This window comes from Lethenteron reissneri, chromosome 40 (assembly GCF_015708825.2).
Source record: "Lethenteron reissneri isolate LAM-NWPU_2019-01 chromosome 40, ASM1570882v1, whole genome shotgun sequence".
In the NCBI taxonomy this organism is placed as follows: domain Eukaryota; kingdom Metazoa; phylum Chordata; class Hyperoartia; order Petromyzontiformes; family Petromyzontidae; genus Lethenteron; species Lethenteron reissneri.
In genome coordinates this window covers 6578711-6596545 of record NC_083818.1, presented here as the reverse complement: position 1 = coordinate 6596545, position 17835 = coordinate 6578711, and the positions used below count along the sequence as shown (strand labels likewise).

Sequence of the window (17835 nt, the reverse complement as noted above, 5' to 3'; positions counted from 1 at the left end):
ATAGTTTTTTCTCCATACTCGTTGGTTTTTTCGGTAAAGTCACGTCGGTAAAAAAATTAAAATAAATTAAATCACGACGTTTCGGAGCTCTAAAAGCTCTCTGCACTTGATACAGTCATTTTGCTGTGACGGTTCCACCTGAAGACGGAAGCTTGTGTTGCCTCCGAAACGTCGTGATTTAATTGATTTTAATTTTTTACCTACGTGACTTTACCGTAAAAACCAAAGAGTATGAATCCTTGCAGTCACGAAAACTTCAAATCTAGAATAAAGTTTTTTTTCTTCCCATCGCAATGTATCCCCGATGAGAGTATCTAAAGATCGCAGCGCGGATTAGAGAAGTTTCACTGCATTCGCAGACCACAGCCATCATTATCCGATGTCACATTCCGTTGATCCTTAAACACAGGCAGCTATGCTTCAGCAGCGGTCGTAAACAAACTTTCACGTAAAAAAAAAGACGTACACACACACAAGATGCAGACGGGCAGCCGGGGAAGGTTAAGTTATCCGCGCACGAGTTTGTCAAGGAAACATAAAGCGGGTTACAAGAGACGATTAATTGACTGGGTCAGAAGACCTCCTTTGCCAGTACCAAAATATACTAATAGGGTTTACCCATTTTTTCCGGCAACAAAAACTGACACCTTTTGCAAGGAATCATGCTTACATTAACCACAATACTTGCAGTCAAATGCAAACAAAAAACAATACTCTGATAATTTATGCATTGTCTTTGAAACTGATTGGTCCACACCAGAGACAGCTTTCTTTAGAGCCTAGTCTCATATGGTGATCGACCAGATGACCAATCAGTTTCAAAGACAATGCATAAATTATCAGAGTATTGTTTTTTGTTTGCATTTGACTGCAGGTATTGTGGTTAATGTAAACATGATTCCTTGTAAAGGTGTCAGTTTTTGTTGCCAGAAGAAAGGGAAAAACCCTATTAGTGGGTCAGAAGAGTCAAGTGAGCCTTGGGCAGCACATGCTGAGGGAAATGATGGCCGGTGGTCCGAACGATGGAAGCCGGTAGCCAAAAAAAACCACCACGCCCCGGAGGATGTGTCCACAATAAAGCGGACAACCGAGGGCGAATGTTGATTTCTGGTGTAACTAATGAGTGTTCCTCCGGCAAACTCGCCGCCGTCTCCGCGGGGGGGTCTGCCGATGATTCTGGCCAGTCGTGCGAACTGCAACACCACTGCAAAAGTCGTACAAAATAAATAAACCACGCGTTGTTATAATTAAAATTCAACGAGAATGTACACACGGACCTTGGCAACTAACTCGACATTCACCGTCGACGACAGATTAAGTCGATTACTCCGTAAGTAGTTAGTTGCAACTTTTGTACATGTAAAAAAAAACGTTAAGCTGACAACAATTCACGACATTTGTACAAAAACATTTACATGAACCCAAGGTATGTAATTGAGAAGTGGCCCTGGGTGCCAAATTGGACAATATAATACTCTTTGGTTCTGTCGGTAAAGTCACGTAGTGTATAAAATAAAACAAAATAAATTACGTTTCGGGCGCACACACAAGCGTACGTCATCCTACCTGATGACGGGACGCTTGTGTGTTGCGCCTGAAACGCCGTTATTTATTGTTTTATTTTCTACCTACGTGACTTTACCGAAAGAACAAAACAGTATGGATTCCTGCAGCCACGAAAGCTTCAAATCAAGATTGTACACAATATATTGGTGGTGGGAGCAAAGTCAAAGCCAGGGTTGCAATGTTAGAGGTTATAGCTGCGAACCCAGAGGCTGCATCGATAGGTCACCAGTGACCTTCTGCAGCGGTATGATGATGCAGCCTCACCAGTTAAAATATTTTCTTATGCCGACGATACACAGAACATTGCGTGCATGTGAATCAATGTTTTACAATATAGGCAAATTGCACGAAATTCTTTTGCTAGGGTTACATTTGGGCTAACGGAGAAAACCAAACTGTACAAACGATAACAGAAAAAGGAAAGCAGAAACCGATACGTGCGAGATGATAAGAATAAGACAAACAGAACAGAAGTTTGGATAGAATCGCTGGGCTGGAGGTAATTGGTTGCAGGCTGATTTGTTCAGTCATGGAAGGCTTCCTCCTCTCTCTCTCTATCTCTCGAGGTTTCTGTACTCGGCTGCATTTTCAAACAAAACGCGCACGCGGTTTCGTACACCGGCGCAGAATTTAGTTTCATCCCACACCGAAAATCTGGCGAGACTGGTGAAAAACCAGAATCCCAATTCAAAAACAGGACCGCTGTTAAATAAATGCGGTAAAAATAAGGCCGGGATACACTCGGACCGGGTTCTTCAACTGGTGGCCCACGCGTCAAACGTAGCCCACAAAAGATTCTAGGAGTGGCCTCGCAGAGCTCTCAGTCCCATAGGCCAGAGCAGAAGTCGGTAACCACCCATCTTTAGCAGTCCCCATTCACTTATCACGGCCAACACGAGTGAATCACTTTTCATGACCCCTACTCGTTTGAAACCGTTATCGCACAATTCACTGTTATTGGCCACAAAGCCATTGGAACCACGAGAGTTCCACCACCTGAGGTTGGTACCGACAGGTGAATTATACGGCCCAGTTTCATGGACCACATGGCCAGCCAGAGAGAGATAAACAGGAGAGATGTCGCGACAAATGGTGCACAGCGTTCGCGTGTACAGATGCTATGTCGTCACGCGTGCTGCTAAAGCAAGCAAAGTTTATTGTGGCCTCCTCCACTTGGGCTAATATAGAGCAAGTGTCACGGTTATCATACACCGCCAATAGTCACCCAACCATTTGCTATCGTACCAGACAGATCACCGTCATGCTAAGCCATTGCTATATAAGTTGCCGTTAGAGAAGCCATTATTTCATTGAATTGCCAGCCGGAGACAAACTGACTTTAAATTGGCCTCCTCCTAGAGTTGATCGTGGCCTTATATTGCGTACCGATACAAACCGTGGTGCCAGGACGTAGATTTCAGGAGGCGTCTCTTTGTCACAGTGGAGAGCCGTGTACGTTCTCAACCGCTGCTGGGCAATGAGCGAAACGGCCGACGAATCGTCATCGCGCCGCGCGTGGCGCCTTGCCTTAGCAGCAGCGGCGGCAGAAGCTCGTTAGCGTAGGTTGCCAAGCGCATGCACAGAACAGCTGTCGACCGCTTGCCATTCCACTCGTCCGTCAATAATTTAAACGTTTCTCCTTCAAATCGGAAGTCTTTTTTTTTTTGTCCGGGCCAAAGTTCTCTCTTCTCAAAATCCCAGTTGCGTAGCGATCCTCCGGACTTGTCCGACGCGCCGTCGTCAGCTGTATTACGACCGTGCGGACGGAACTTCTGATCCGCGAGTCAACGGCCGGCAAAAAACTGTTTGCGGGATAGTTGCTTCCCCCGGCGTTCCATTGAAAGAGGCGCCTCCTCCTCTACAGTCGGTCATCCGTCCCTCCAACAACACGTGCTCTTGCTCCACCTTTGGACTGAACACGTACAGCCCTTGATGACGGGGTGCACGTGATTCAGTCAAGTGCAATTTACGTTTTTTTCATTTGATGCGATCATCGTTGATGGGAGCCCCGTGGTGATGCACCCCCCTCCTCCTCGCTCCGTGCGGAGACTCGGCGTCTCGAAGAGGCGCTGGCCCGGCGCTGCAACGTGGCGGCTTACGCTCTCCGCCGCCTCGCCCGATGGCTCTATTGACGCCGAGTATGGAAAGCGTCCGCGACAAGTGTTTTATTTTAAAGCAGATCCCAGCTTTCCCGGGCCGCCGGCGCGCACAGCGGCACCGACAGACAGTGGCTCCGGCCAGACGCCAGAACGCGGAGGAGTTTAAAAAAAACGGCAACAACAACCCCCCGACGCAGAAAAATGATGAGCGACCGGCAACTCCCGTTGTCATGCTTTCCGGGGCGACGGCATGGGAGCACCGTGCAGCAGCACCGTGCAGCAGCAGCAGCAGCAGCAGCACATGCAGTGACGGTTGGTGGGGGGGGGGGGGAAACTGGGTGGACGCCCACTGGCTCGCTATCTCACTGGCTCGCAGGCGTGCCAAGCCTGTCCGGGAAGGCCAGAGGCGGTCATCTAGCGGTCTGCATCGTGAGCGAGTGGAGTCTTTTGGTCATAGGTGAGGTCGTGGCCACGGGAGGCGAGGGGGGAGGTGTGCGGGAGGGGGGGGGGCAGGCAGAACGGTGGAACGAGCCCCTTGGGTGGTCGAGGGTGGTGCGGTTCATCCCAGATGCCGTGAGTATGCGAGAGCGGATGCGTGTGTGTGTGGTTGCGGCTGCCTCGTGTGTTTAGAGTTGGTGCGATGCTCTCAGGACACTTGCAATTGAGACTATTCTGCTCTCTTTGAGTCCTCACCTGGTTAAAAACCCCCAAAACAAACTAATATAAGTACACGCAGGTGCGCACAAAAGGTACGTATGTGCACCTTTGCACAAGCGCACACACACACGGGCGTTTGAGTGTAAGTGTTTGAGAAGGGCAACGAGTAGGAATTGAGTCCAACGAAGTACGCTTCAAAGCATGCCGACCCGTAAGTGTGTGCACGAGCGTGTGATCGCGTGCATAAGTGTGCGCGCGCACGTGTCCGGAGAGCGCCCTGCGAGCGTACACGGGTCCGAATTTGTGCCCGTGTCCACGCGTACGTGGCCCACGAGTTAACGGCACTTCGCCCCAACGTTACGTATGGCTATAGAGGGGACTCCTTGCCTCTTTGTGCGTGTATAGGCGACTTCACGAGCGCATGCACGAGCCCTCTCGCGTCTGCGCGCGCACGCGCGAGCGGCAATCGGGCCGCCATCGGCCAGTCTACACGAGCGTGGGGATGACCAGGTTTGGTAGTGGTGGTGCGGCTGGTGGGCTGGTCGGGGCAGGATGGGTTGGGGTCGGGGACCGCCGACTCCTCGGCCTAGCAGCGGTAGTCCTTCTTGTTGTACGGCTTGTTCCCCAGGATGCTGTCCAGCTCCGTCACCACCTGAGCGGTCAGCTTCGGAAGCACCTGCCGGGCACCGAACAACATGTGCGGGTCAAACCAGAGCGCGGCGGCGGCGGCGTGGGCGGCGCTCCCGAGAGCGTAGCACTTTGGAAGCGAGGCTTGGCGGATGGTAGCGAGATGACGTGCGCAGGGGTGGCGCGCCCTCACCTGGATGGCGCCCAGATTCTCAATGAGCTGCTCCGTGTTGGATGCTCCGAGCAGCACCGAGCTCACGCCCTCGTTACGCAGGCACCAGGCTGCTCCCACACGCACAATCAAGGGGGCATGCAAACGCACACAATCATCCGATATGAGGAAGCCACTGGAGCTACGGCACTTTTAAACGTGGATTTAAAACTAATTTCTGTAGAACTGCTTTTTGTGTTTAGTTTGTTGTCCTTCCCTACACACCTCCGATTAGCGCGGTTGGCTACGTACGGTGCGAAAGAAGTTCAGCATACATACATCATGGGCACGCAAACACGCACACAAACGCACAAGCGCACTCACACAGGCACCAGTGCACAAGCAAATTGGGGTGAACACCATTCCCTGCTGCCTTTTGCCTGTGCCACCAATGGGTATTCGACAGAAGGGAAGCCCTGCGGGTTACACCCTGCCCCGTGTACACTCTGGAGTAACACCCTGGAGTAACACCCTGCCCCGTGTACACCCTGCAGTAACACCCTGCCCTCTGTGCCCTGCGGGTTACACCCTGCCCCATGTACACCCTGCAGTAACACCCTGCCCTCTGCACCCTGTGGGTTACACCCTGCCCCGTGTACACCCTGCAGTAACACCCTGCCCTGTGTACACTCTGCAGTAACACCCTGCCCGGTGCCCTGCGCACACCGTGTGCCCCACACTGCGTCGCTTGCCCTCCGCCCCCCACGCTTGCACCATCTGTCCGTGCGTCCCCCGCGTCCCCCTCACCGATGGAGAGCTGGGGCAGCGTGCAGCCGAGCCTCTCCGCCACCATGAGGATCTCCTTGAGCTTGGCCTGCTGCCGGTGCCCCTCCTCGCTCGTGATGCGCTCCTTCAGCCACTGGTAGCCCTGCCGCACGGCAACGCAACGGGCCGCGGGTTAGTCGTACGTGACGCAGGTAACGTCGTGACGCAGGTAACGTCGTGACGCAGGTAACGTCGTGACGCAGGTAACGTCGTCGCGCGAGACTCCGGTGACGTCCCAGCACGCTCACATTGCGGCTGTTGCTACCGTATTTTTCACATCTTTATACTGCACACAAACAAGAGAAAGATCGCCCGTATGGGCTTTAACAGACTGTAGGGGCAAATGCTGCTAGCGAGTAGCAGCACCTACGAAGGGCGGCACAGCACAGGAGGGGGTGGGTGGCCAGCACCTCGTCCGGTTGACTTTGTCTCCCCAGCGTGATGTTTATGCATCGCACCAGGTACTCATCAGAGGTTGAGTCGAACTGAGAGAGGCCCAGGACCGGTTAAAATATTCATCACTGTTATTGTTTGCGAGCGGGAATCGAACTCGGGTCGCCGGGTTCGTAGCGCGGCATGCCGACCGCTGCGCCACCACTCCCCACTGCGCACGCACACACGCACGCAGGCCCACGCCACACGGCCGCGCGCTCACCTTGAGCGAGGCGCGCGAGTACATGGGGATCCCGTCCTCGTACTTGCCCGTGATGATCCCGCACGCGAGCGGGGACCAGGTCATGGCTCCGACGCCTACAGAGAAAACAAAGATCCCCACCCCCCCACACCGATTAGCCTTAATAGACTGTCGGGGCAAGTGCCGCACCTATGAAGGCCGGCACGGCACACGATGCCTACGCAAGCACGCAGGGGGTGGGGGCGGGAGGGAGCAGAGCAGACGGTTGCATCGAGTGACTGTGGAAAGGGGGGGGGGGGGGTTAAATTCGGATCAACTTTTATTTTACTTTTTTTATTGTATTTTTAGCAGGTAAAGTCCATTGATTTATTATCTCTTTTCCAGAGGCGACCTGACAACAGGTCGCCTTTGTTAATTTATAGTAGCCAAATCATAAGAATAGGGTTTCCCCTTTTTTCTGGCAACAAAACAGTTGTGTTAAGATGTTAAAACACCAAACTGAAACCTTTTGCAAGGAATCATGTCTGCACTCACCACAGATACTTGTGGTGAAAATACAAACAAAAAACAATACTCTGATAATTTATGCATTGTCTTTGAAACTGATTGGTCCACACCAGAGACAGCTTTCTTTAGAGCCTCGTCTCAAACATTGTCAGTTTGGTGTTTTAACATCTTAACAACCGGTTTTGTTGCCAGAAAAAAGGGGAAACCCTATTCTTATATTTTGGCAAAGGAGGTCCCATTATGTTGCCAAATCATCTTTAACACATGTTGGTTCGGAATGCAGAGGGGTAAACTGGAGGTTTCAGAGGAAAATCCACGCGAGCACCACGGGGGAAAAAGAACACGGGGACTTCCAAATACACAACAGGTGTCGTCAGGGTCTGGGATCGAACCCTCGCCCTCGTGCCTAGCAGGCGAAGGAGACGACATCTCCTCTCCGCCTGTGCGCTGGCCACACGGCGAGCACATCGAGACGATGAAAGCGAGAATCCCCCCAAAAAATACCAAACGATTCTTGAATCGGAAACCTGCAATCGTGACAATTCATCGAATCGCCGGAGAGTTGAAACTATTGACACGCTTGGTGCAGAGGAGCAGCGAGTGACGTCGCGGGAGACCTTGGGGGACGGTGATGTCACGTCCCAAGGGGGTATTTAGGGGGAAGCCCGTGACGTAAGAGGGGTCGACGTGGGAGCCGGGAACGGGAGAGGTTGTAGGTTGGGACTCCGGGGTAGTGGATCCTCGCACGAGGCTAAGGGTGGCTACTTCACCCGACCGGCCCAAGTTGGTTGAGCCCTCGGCCGGTGCAGGGAGGAGAGCCAGATAGCCGGAGGTGGTAGGATCCCCAGTACCCCGTCGCCTGGGGAGTTAGAAGCTAGGGCGTCCCTTGTTAGGCGTAAGCCCGTAGTAAACTTGGCGTGAGCCCCCTACAACTCACCTGCCTCTGCGTCGTAGTTTGCACCACAACACATGCGAGGCACAGGTGTGTGTCGTGTGTCGTGTGTGTGGGTGCTTGCGATGAGAATTTTCCCACCCCAAGTCTTGGTACCTCCTCCACCCACGATCTCTGACATCACCACAGCATGATGCTATAACACAGCTAATGGAGATCTGGCAGGACCTGGCAGAACCTGGCGGGTACTGATGGATACCTGGCAGGACCCAGCAAGGCGCGGACCGCACAGCTATTGAGAGTAAGCGAGGGCACAAGCGAGCGACCTACTCCCCCGGACACGCTTGCGCGCTGCTCACCGATCTTGTGGTAGAGCTCAGGCAGCTGCACCTCCACCTTCTCGCGCTGGAACAGGTGGTACTCGGCCTGCTCGCACACCGGCGGGATGAGGTTGAACTGCCGTGCCACCGAGTACGCCTCCTGCACACGTCAAACAAAGACCCGCGCCCATACAGCCTTGAACAGACTGTTACGGCAAGCGCTGGAAGCGAGCGCGTATGAAGGCCGACATGGCACACGAGAGGGTCGCCAACACTACATCACCACGGTCTCTCCAGTGGTGATGTTTTACACACTCCAAAAGGTACTCATTTAAGGCTGAGTCGACCCAGGGGAAATCCGGGACTGGTTCAGATAATCGTCCGTGAGCGGGAAGTGAACTCGGGTCGCCGGGTTCATAGCGCAGCGTGCTAACTGCTGCACCACCGTTCCCCACGTACACACGCACGCACGCACACGAACGTACGTGAGAGCAAGCATCACTGAGAATCGAGATTCTTACATCCGTCCACTTCCCATGACCAGGTCAAGGTTCACTGGGGCATCAGCCTCACAGTTTGCGATGTGATGAATTCAAGCCTTCGGTGGGAGTCACGTTTTTACAGTCCCTCTCAAGAATCTTAAGAATTCTGCCAAGCGTCGTCAGCGTTGGTGTACGGTGTTTTTTCTGAAATATTTTGCTGTCTTTAATTGGATTTTCTGTTTGCACTCAGTCACATTCACTTTAAGATGTTTATCTGTCCATGTTTTTGTTTTTTGTTTGTTGCGGTTGCACCCGATTCAAGAGCCGAATGGCTCACAGGGCTATATCTAATAAATGAACTTGAACGATCTAATTTAATCTCGATGTTTGTGCGGTGTGCAGTCATTGGATGACCGTCGACTCGGTACATTTGAGGGCACGGTTTCATCGCAGGCAGTTGAAACCAGGATTCAATGCACGTGCGTACACAGCACCTGCTCCAAAAGTCTGTTAAAGACTATACACTGGAACGTGTCTCTTTTATTCTTATCTGTGTGTATATGCATGCACGTGCATGCGTCTAGGCAAGTGTGTTGGCAAGTGTATAGCCACGTGTGCATATACATGGGCACGTGTGTAAGTAGACAGGTGTTGAACACGTACCATAATCTCCATGGCACTCCATCGAGATGTACCCCAGTACATGGACATACCCTGGTTGATGACGTACGTCATCGCCCGGACAATCTCTGTGCCACGCAAACGACACACGCACACGCACGCACACAGATGGTACATACGCACACATACACGGGCGTGCGTACACGCAAGCGTCGTGACGAGCAGTTGTTGTTATTAAAAAGCGCAATGTCAAACTCACAGCAAAAACCCGCGCGCGCGTGCGTTCATGCATATGCATGCATGCTGACGCACGCACCCACGTGACTCGCACGCACAGACGCACGTGCGCAAAAAGCCATCGCGAGCGAGCCGCTGCTGCGAATCCAAAGCCGAGGGGGTTCACAAGTTTCCCAACTTCCAGCGCCGCGCTCCCCTCGTGTGTTTACAGCGGCAACGCTCGGCCCTATTCACGAGAGCGGCTTGCAGCTCGCTCGGGGAGGGGGTGGGCAGGGGGGGTGGTCGTCGCATCGGCAACGGGCCGGCAGAGGAGACTCGGAGACGCTCTGTGCTCCAGCGGGGGCGGGAGGTTTCGCCGCGTCGGTGGCCACGACAATAACAACAACGACACGGCCACGCGGTCGGCTGCGTCGAGCTGGCGGCCCAGATATTGCTGAGAGCTGGGATTCTCAGCACTAGCTCCGCTGTGTCCACTTCTGTGGGCCATTCCCTTGTTGACACCGAGGGTTGCACCGCGCTGTTTGAAACGCGAATGGATTGTGCCACCTCACGACGTGATGCAGATAGCGCAGTCCGACTAAACCGTTGATTGTTGTTTTTAAGAAGTTTATTCTTAGGAGGAGACATTGAAAAGAGGGCGCACGCACGGACTTGTGCGCAGAACATTGCAGACCGTGAAAGGCTTAAAAACCACAACCGGCGGATGCATCAGAATATTTATTTAAACTGGAGGAGGAATCCGATCAGCTATAAAGCTTTTTTGCGCAGATGTCCAGTCGGGGCACGGGGCCAGAAAGTCACAACAACAACAAACAATACAAAAGCACAATAGGAGTGCAAAGTTCGCTAAAAAATAAAAAGGTGATCAAGTATAATATAAGTACAAATTGTAAAAGAAGATTGTAAAATATTTATTTTACGTAAAAAAAAAACTAAATCTGCTGCACGCTGTTGCCATTCCGCAGTTTACGCAAACTTTGGTTCCATTTGGGACGTATCAAAACATTTCGTCTGGGAGATTAAATTCGTTATAACGCCACACAATGCCATTGTTTGTCAAGCTTTGCTGGGGGGGGGGGGGGGGTGGGGGATACATCCACTTTTATTAAAACATCGACCTTGTCTGCTCTTTTGAAAACGTTGCCCGAGTCACCGCCTGCGTCGCTTCCAAAAATGTGACCCTCATAATCCTTGCGATTCCAAGTTAATCAAGTCATAGCTCTTTGCCTTGACGCGGGGACCAATTCAACACCTTTTCAAACACGGGAGTTGTTTTCTTTCACTACCGAACTTGACCGCGTCGGTCGGTGCAGCTCGTGGAAGAGGGAGGGGCCCACAGATCGGTTCGCGTGAGGTTCATCACTACTTAAAACTGAAACAGGAACAACTTCATCTTCTTGGTTCTTTCGGTAAAGTCAAGTAGAATGGAAATAATAAAATAATAAAAATAAAACATAATAAAATAATTCTCACGACTTTTTTTTATGTTTTATTTTTATTATTTTATTATTTCCCTTCTACGTGACTTTACCGAAAGAACCAAGAAGATGAATCTCTGCAGTCACGAAAGCTTTCAATCGAAAAGGAACAACTTCTTCGCAATTTTGGCCATCGTCTGATGGCGCTGGTTGTAAGCACCAGCAAAACGTCGTACAACTCGAATTGTCAATGTTGTGGGTTTACTCTCCAAACACGCCGGCGCGTGCTGAAGTAGTCACTCACTGGCGCGCTTTGTTTTACTGGTAGGAACCTCCTGGTTACACCAGCCCACAGGCGATTATTGTGTCCGTCCGTCGTGCAGGGAGGGTGGGGGTGGGGAGGGGCTGGGTGGGGAGGGTGGGTCTGGGTGGGGAGGGGCTGGTCACCCCGTGGTGCCCTTATAAAACTCAACGTTTAACCTACTCACGCCGGCTTGTGCCCGCCCTCTCAGTCGGCCATATTTGCGGAATACACCACGCCGCCGTTGACCCTGGCCATTGACCGAGCAACCCAACGTTCCTACCAGCTCCCTCCGCAGGAATGTGTTAGTGACAAACCTTACTGAATTGGCTGTGTCGGGTGGTGGCAGGGATAACAACACATTTATATTCACGCGATTTACACCCAACTTTTTTTCATTACGGAGCTCACCACCGATGTAAGCCGTTGTGGGGCGAACGAATCCAGTTCGCTGGATTAGTCGAGCAGCACGTTAATGACCGCCGCACAATTGCGCAAATTTTGCCCAAAACGTGCTACGTCACTCGCTTACGGCTCGAGAACTAAAAGCCGTGAGCAAGTTACTGACGAGCGACGAACCCCCCCCCCCCCCCCCCCCCCCCGAAACGTGTTGAAACAAAACGAACACAAAAAAAAATCCACTCTTTAAATTGCGTAGAAACAGGTGGCAACCCAAGCGGTGAAGTATGGTCAAACAACTTGCTCAACTGACACAGTGGGGGTCATGGCCATCATCCAGCAGTGGAACGACAAAGCAGGAAACACTTCCACACACACAGGGGACCTACTTGCAGTGCTGTCATTGTGCCTCTCAAACAGAGTTGCTCTATTTCCACGTACTAAATGCACGCCGACTCGGGAGTGAGCCATGGGCTATTGTTATTTTGTTGGCCAACAGGGGAGTTTAGGGAGGTTGAGGAAACTGTTCTGGTGAATATTACCGACATCCTCTCCCACCGGGAGCTGCGTGGATTTTTCTCCGGGACCTCCGGTTTTTCCCCCCTCCACATTTAGAATCAACGTCATGCGTTTAGGATATTTGGCTGCTATAGATTTCCACGTGATAAGCCCCTTCGTTGACACTATCATTTGTGACGGCCAGGTCGTTTCTGAAAGACACCGATATCGCTCAGTGGGCCCTTACCTGGTAAAAATAAAAGAAATAAGTAATATAAAAAAAAACTTTTACTTAAAGTAATAAGTCTCCGTCATCAGGTGGGACCGTCACAGCTGTGACGGTCCCACCTGATGACGGAGACTTGTGTTGCCTCCGAAACGTCGTGATTTATTATTTTATTTTATTTCTATTATCACTTTAGTAATTTTTAAGTTTATTTTTTTACCTACGTGACTTTACTGAAAAAACCTAAGAGTAATGACGGACGCTTGTGTTGCGCCCGAAACGTCGTGATTTATTTTATTTATACCTACGTGACTTTACCGAAAGAACGAAAGAGTACGTTAAGTAAATGTTTTGTAACTGGTTAACGTTTTGTCGTTGGTAAGCCGCATTATCCGCAAAACATTTGGCAGGCGAGCCGCGTGCATGTCCGTCACGGGAAGGGTACACGGCTCGCTGCGGAGGATGTGGAGTTCTGGGAGGGAGCGCGTGCCCGTGACGTCGTGGCGATGACGTGCGGGTTGGGTTCTGCCTGTCGTTACCATTACGATGACGCTATTGCGATGACGCAATGGTAACGGAGGGGGGGGGGGTTAAACTTTTAGTTTTATAAGGGCACCACGGGGTGACCAGCCCCTCCCCACCCAGCCCCACCCTCCCCACCCCACCCTCCCTACCCAGCCCCTCCCTGCACGACGGACGGACACAATAATCCCGTGGGCTGGTGTAACCAGGAGGTTCCTACCAGTAAAACAAAGCGCGAGTGGGGTCAGGAAGGGTTGGGACTAAGCCTTTGAATTTTGAATATCAGGGTACCCTTTTTGTATAAACTGTACCATGTAGTCTTCTTGGTTCTTTCGGTAAAGTCACGTAGAAGTGAAATAATAAAAGAATAAAAATAAAACATAATAAAATCATTCTTACGACACTGTCTTTCCGACAGACCTGTTCTTCACCTGAGGACGGCTGCTTGTGTTGTGGCCGAAACGTCGTGAGAATTATTTTATTATGTTTTATTATTTTATTATTTCCCTTCTACGTGACTTTACCGAAAGAACCAAGAAGATGAATCCCTGCAGTCACGAAAGCTTTACATCGAGAAATGCACCATGTAGAATATGCAAACATTTAACGAAGAAGCACCTCGTACGTTTACCCCGAGCACATCCTCCGATGAGCAACGGTGCTCAATCGGAAAGAAGATCAACGTACATACGCACATCCTGTGCATCCACCACCAACGGCTGCAGCCCAGTCGACAGTTAAAATGCGCGGCTCTGCGACAATCCACTTGTCTAATAACGGGCCCCTACCCCCACGGCTGCGTGTCAGCCTCATGGAGGTTGTTTGAACGACACTTCATCATGGCCCTGTGAGTGCGGCATGGCGAAGGAGGGAGGGCCGCTTCAGATATCGCTCGCCACTGATGTTAGCCACGGCCGGCAATCGGTAAGTCGGCCCACCTGTATGGACCTTATTGAAATTCTTTCACACCGTACGTAGCCGAACGTGGCTAATCGGAGGTGCACGAGGACGACAAGCTAAACACAAAAAAAGCAGTTCTAAAGAAATGAATGTTCAATTTAAATTCAGAACTTGTTTAACAGCACGGTGGCTTGTTCAAGCACTCCCCCCCTCCGCCGCCACCGCCCCGATCCACAAGTGAATTTCATGCAGACACGGTCCCCCCGTAGCTCCGCTTAAGTGATGAAAGAGAGGCACCGAGCGTTTGTTGACGCGTTTCATTGTGCGTTGTTTTGTTTTTCTTCCCGTGGGTGTGCGCTGGGTGTGAGAGCGGCACGGAGCTCCGGCTCCCACAAGCCCCGGCGGTTCCACGCGCCGTCCTCCCAGCCCTCTCCACGACGCATCAACCGCGAGCACTCGCCGTAGCAGAGCGATACTTGATTTTTAAAAAATGTATTTATTTTTAAATCAACGTGACGTACTTGTTTGCATCAACATCCTAAAACATTCACAAAATGTAACAGGAAAACTACCGCTGTGTTTTCTTTTCCTTAAAATAACGCCGCAAATGATATTTCCCAGGAAAGGCTTCACCGCGTGGCTAAATTTGTTCTCAGGAGGGTCTTGCCCAGGGATGTTTAGCTCATCCCAAGTTATGGCTTTGCACTGTCGCAGAGGAAACCGCAGCGTCCGGGGAAGAACCCGCACGTATCGCATGAACCTGAACACTCCAATCAGCCTTCAGCAACCTGCTTGCTGTACTACTTGCTGTAGAAATTGTTCTAATTCTTGCTGCAGGCGGATGTCTCGTGTACCCTGTGGTGGAACGATTCACTAGAGCGTGTTTCATGGACACACTTGATCAGGACTTAAAAATATTGTTTTCTGACAGACTAAGCTTTAAACTCATGTCGGACAGCCCGTCTGATGGCATGTAGCATTGCTTTGATTAAATAAATGAAAATGTATTATACTCAACGTACAACGCTTGCAATTGTGCTTATAGATTATATATACCAACAATGTGCTCCGGTTATATCTCGGCTAATGGAGCAAACATAAACGGACCAAACGATGGAGAGAATGAGGCAAAGAAGTGAAGATTCTTTCATTGAATCTTGACCTCAAAATCGAGGCAATTTGCGGAATTGCTGCAGGGCCGGTGACTCGCCGCTTCTGTGACTTGTCACGATTCAAGGAAAGGTCGCAAATTCGATTCAAGAATCAATATTGTTGTTTATCGCTACGGTTAACGTTGCAGCCTCGAGTGGCTGCGGAGGGCAGGTGAGCGCGTGGCATACAGCAAACACGAATTGCTAAACACCAATTCTTAACACGTGTAAGTAATTGCGCGTATCATGGACGTAGGAATATTAATAGGGTGCCACGGAGGCGAGATGTGAACTACCTCGCCTGGTATACAGCAGGTCGTGGGTTCGATCCCAACCCTGACACACCAATATATTTGGAGTTTGCATGTTCTCTCTCCCAGTGTTTGTGCGGATTTTTCCTCCGGGTCCTCAGGTTTTTCCCTCCACAGTTAAGAGACGTGCGTTTGGAGTATTTGGCTGCGAGAAACTTCCAAATGATGGGCCACTTCGTTGAGCTGTCATTTGTGGGCAGGTCGCTTCTGAAAAAGAGCCGTGTATAGCTCAGCGGGCCTCACCTGTCGAAATAAAAATAGTTTGACTTGAATATATTCACTCGTGCATCTCCACCTACAGCGTGTTGTAAGCCAACGGTCACGTGCCGACGGTCACGTGTCAACGTTTCTCGACGATGGCATGAGACGGAGCGCCATCTGCTGTCTCGGCAAAGGAGGTTCACTACGGAGACGAAGCAGAAGAAATCTCATCCACATCTCAGTTTCTCCACGTAAAAAAAGTTGAAGTATTTTTTTTAAACACATCCCATCAGCCGCATAACCTTCTGAAAGCTCAAAACGTCAGCTGAATTCGTTCAACACAAGCACACTCTTCGCCGGTCTCCACATTCAGTGTCTCATCATGGATCAGGCTTGCTTTGACCAATGCAGTGTGAACTGCAAACTGGCTTCCACATTCAGTGTCTCATCATGGATCAGGCTTGCTTTGACCAATGCAGTGTGAACTGCAAACCGGTTTCAACATTCAGTGTCTCATCATGGATCAGACTTGCTTTGACCAATGCAGTGTGAACTGCAAACCGGTTTCCACATTCAGTGCCCGATCAGCAGTCAGGCTTGCTTGATCTGCTAACGAGTCATCCTGAGCTGTCGTTACCATCCACTGGGGCATCACCATCATGCACCATCTCGCACGCAAAATCTTTGACATCGCAACCCGCTGACTCAAAGACTCGTAACCTTCGACCCAAAATATGTCCTCCTGTATTTCAACTCCAACCCATAACCTTTAACCGACTTCGAACATTCAACGACCCATTTCGCTGTCGATAAAACCCCGATTTCTCAACCCGTCTGGGCGTTTGCACAGGCGACCGCAGGTAAGCCAAGCAGGGACGCGCCATGCAGATCGAGCGGCTCGCATGCGGAGCGGCGCAGCCATGATGGGGTGTAGCGACGGACGTCCCTTACACTGCAAGGGGGCGGGAGAGTGGTGGCACATTGAGAAGGTGGGTGGTGGCGCATCGGGGAGCAGGGTGACGCATTGGGAAGGAGGGTGGTGCATTGGGAAGGGGGCTGGTGGCGCGTTCGGAAGGAGGGTGGTGGGTGCGTTGGGAAGGAGGGTGGCGCATTGAGAAGGAGCGTGGAAGTGCATTGGGGAGGTGGTGGTCGTGATGGAGGTCATGGCATACAGGGACTGGTGTAGAGATGTTGGAGGCAGGCAGGAGGTGATAAATGGAGAGCAGAGCACGGGAGACCAAGAGAAGAGGTGCCAATGACAGCAATCACGATGGCGGGAAATGCTGTCCAACAACTATTTTGAACTTCCGCCCGGTGTCGACTTTACCCTCGAGACGTCACTCTCTCCCCGTTCACCGTCCCTCCGAGTTGCCGACCACAAGCTGGTGTCATTGTGGGTGGGTGCCGGATCAGGCGTTAACGCCCCAGCCCTCCCCGATGCGTTTTATCGGGTCGAACCGCACGTTTCGCTTCGCTCGCTGGAGGGACGCTGTCCTTCAGGAAACCGAATTGAGTTCCCGTACCGTGGTGGCGCACAAACGTACGCACTGGTCGATAACTCCCGTCGCACCCGTGCTCCACTGCCGGAGTGTGCCCGGTTTTTACGAAACGCTGAAAAATAAGTTGATTGTGAAGCAGGTCGTGGTCAAACTAAATCAATCAATTTGCTCTTCTTGGTTCTTTCGGTAAAGTCGCGTAGAAGGGAAATAATAAAATAATACGTGACTTTACCGAAAGAACCAAGAAAATGAATCCCTGCAGTCACGAAAGCTTTAAATCGAAATCAATTTGCTGTTTGTCTTCTGAACTACAAAAAGAATCAAATATTTCCGCTCGCATCAGTGAATTAAATTTGAAGTTTAAAATAGACATAAATGCTCAATCTACCCAACTCGAGTTATGGTTTTGTTCCGTTTATTGATTATTATATTGTCCGTACTTGCTGTGTGTGTGTGTGTTTACACGCTTGCAGAGGTTGGTGCGCTGTGCCACGAACCCGACGACCCGAGCTTGAATCGCGCTCACGGCCAGCACCAGTGACGAGTGTATCTGAACCGGCGCTGGCACCTCCTCCTCCCCTTAGGTCGACTCGGCCTCAAACGAGTAACTGGCGCAGCGTGTGAACACTTATCGCCAGCATTGGGGAACATTAACGGGATGATACTTTCCAGCCGTGCAGCTTACAACGCGAATCTGACCCCCCGCGACACTTGCCTTACAACCTCTCCACAATCATTCGGTGTTGCAGTGGAAATAGAAACAGGGTGGTCTCCGGTTTACGACAATCCAC

At 51.1% G+C, this 17835-nt stretch overlaps 1 protein-coding gene across 10 annotated transcripts in view; it reads right to left on the bottom strand.

Annotated features, from left to right (window-relative positions):
• Window positions 1-853: 853 nt before the first annotated feature.
• Window positions 854-17835, bottom strand: part of KCNAB2 (potassium voltage-gated channel subfamily A regulatory beta subunit 2) — a 158019-nt gene continuing 141037 nt past the window's right edge. For all 10 annotated transcript variants that reach the window (XM_061567981.1, XM_061567983.1, XM_061567984.1 and 7 more), the window contains 6 exons: window positions 9424-9509; window positions 8318-8438; window positions 6581-6675; window positions 5908-6028; window positions 5143-5231; window positions 854-4998 (listed from right to left, as the gene is read on the bottom strand). In XM_061567981.1, coding sequence (XP_061423965.1) covers window positions 4909-4998; window positions 5143-5231; window positions 5908-6028; window positions 6581-6675; window positions 8318-8438; window positions 9424-9509 — 602 coding nt within the window. In that variant the 3' untranslated portion in view covers window positions 854-4908. The remainder of the gene's footprint in view (window positions 4999-5142; window positions 5232-5907; window positions 6029-6580; window positions 6676-8317; window positions 8439-9423; window positions 9510-17835) is intronic.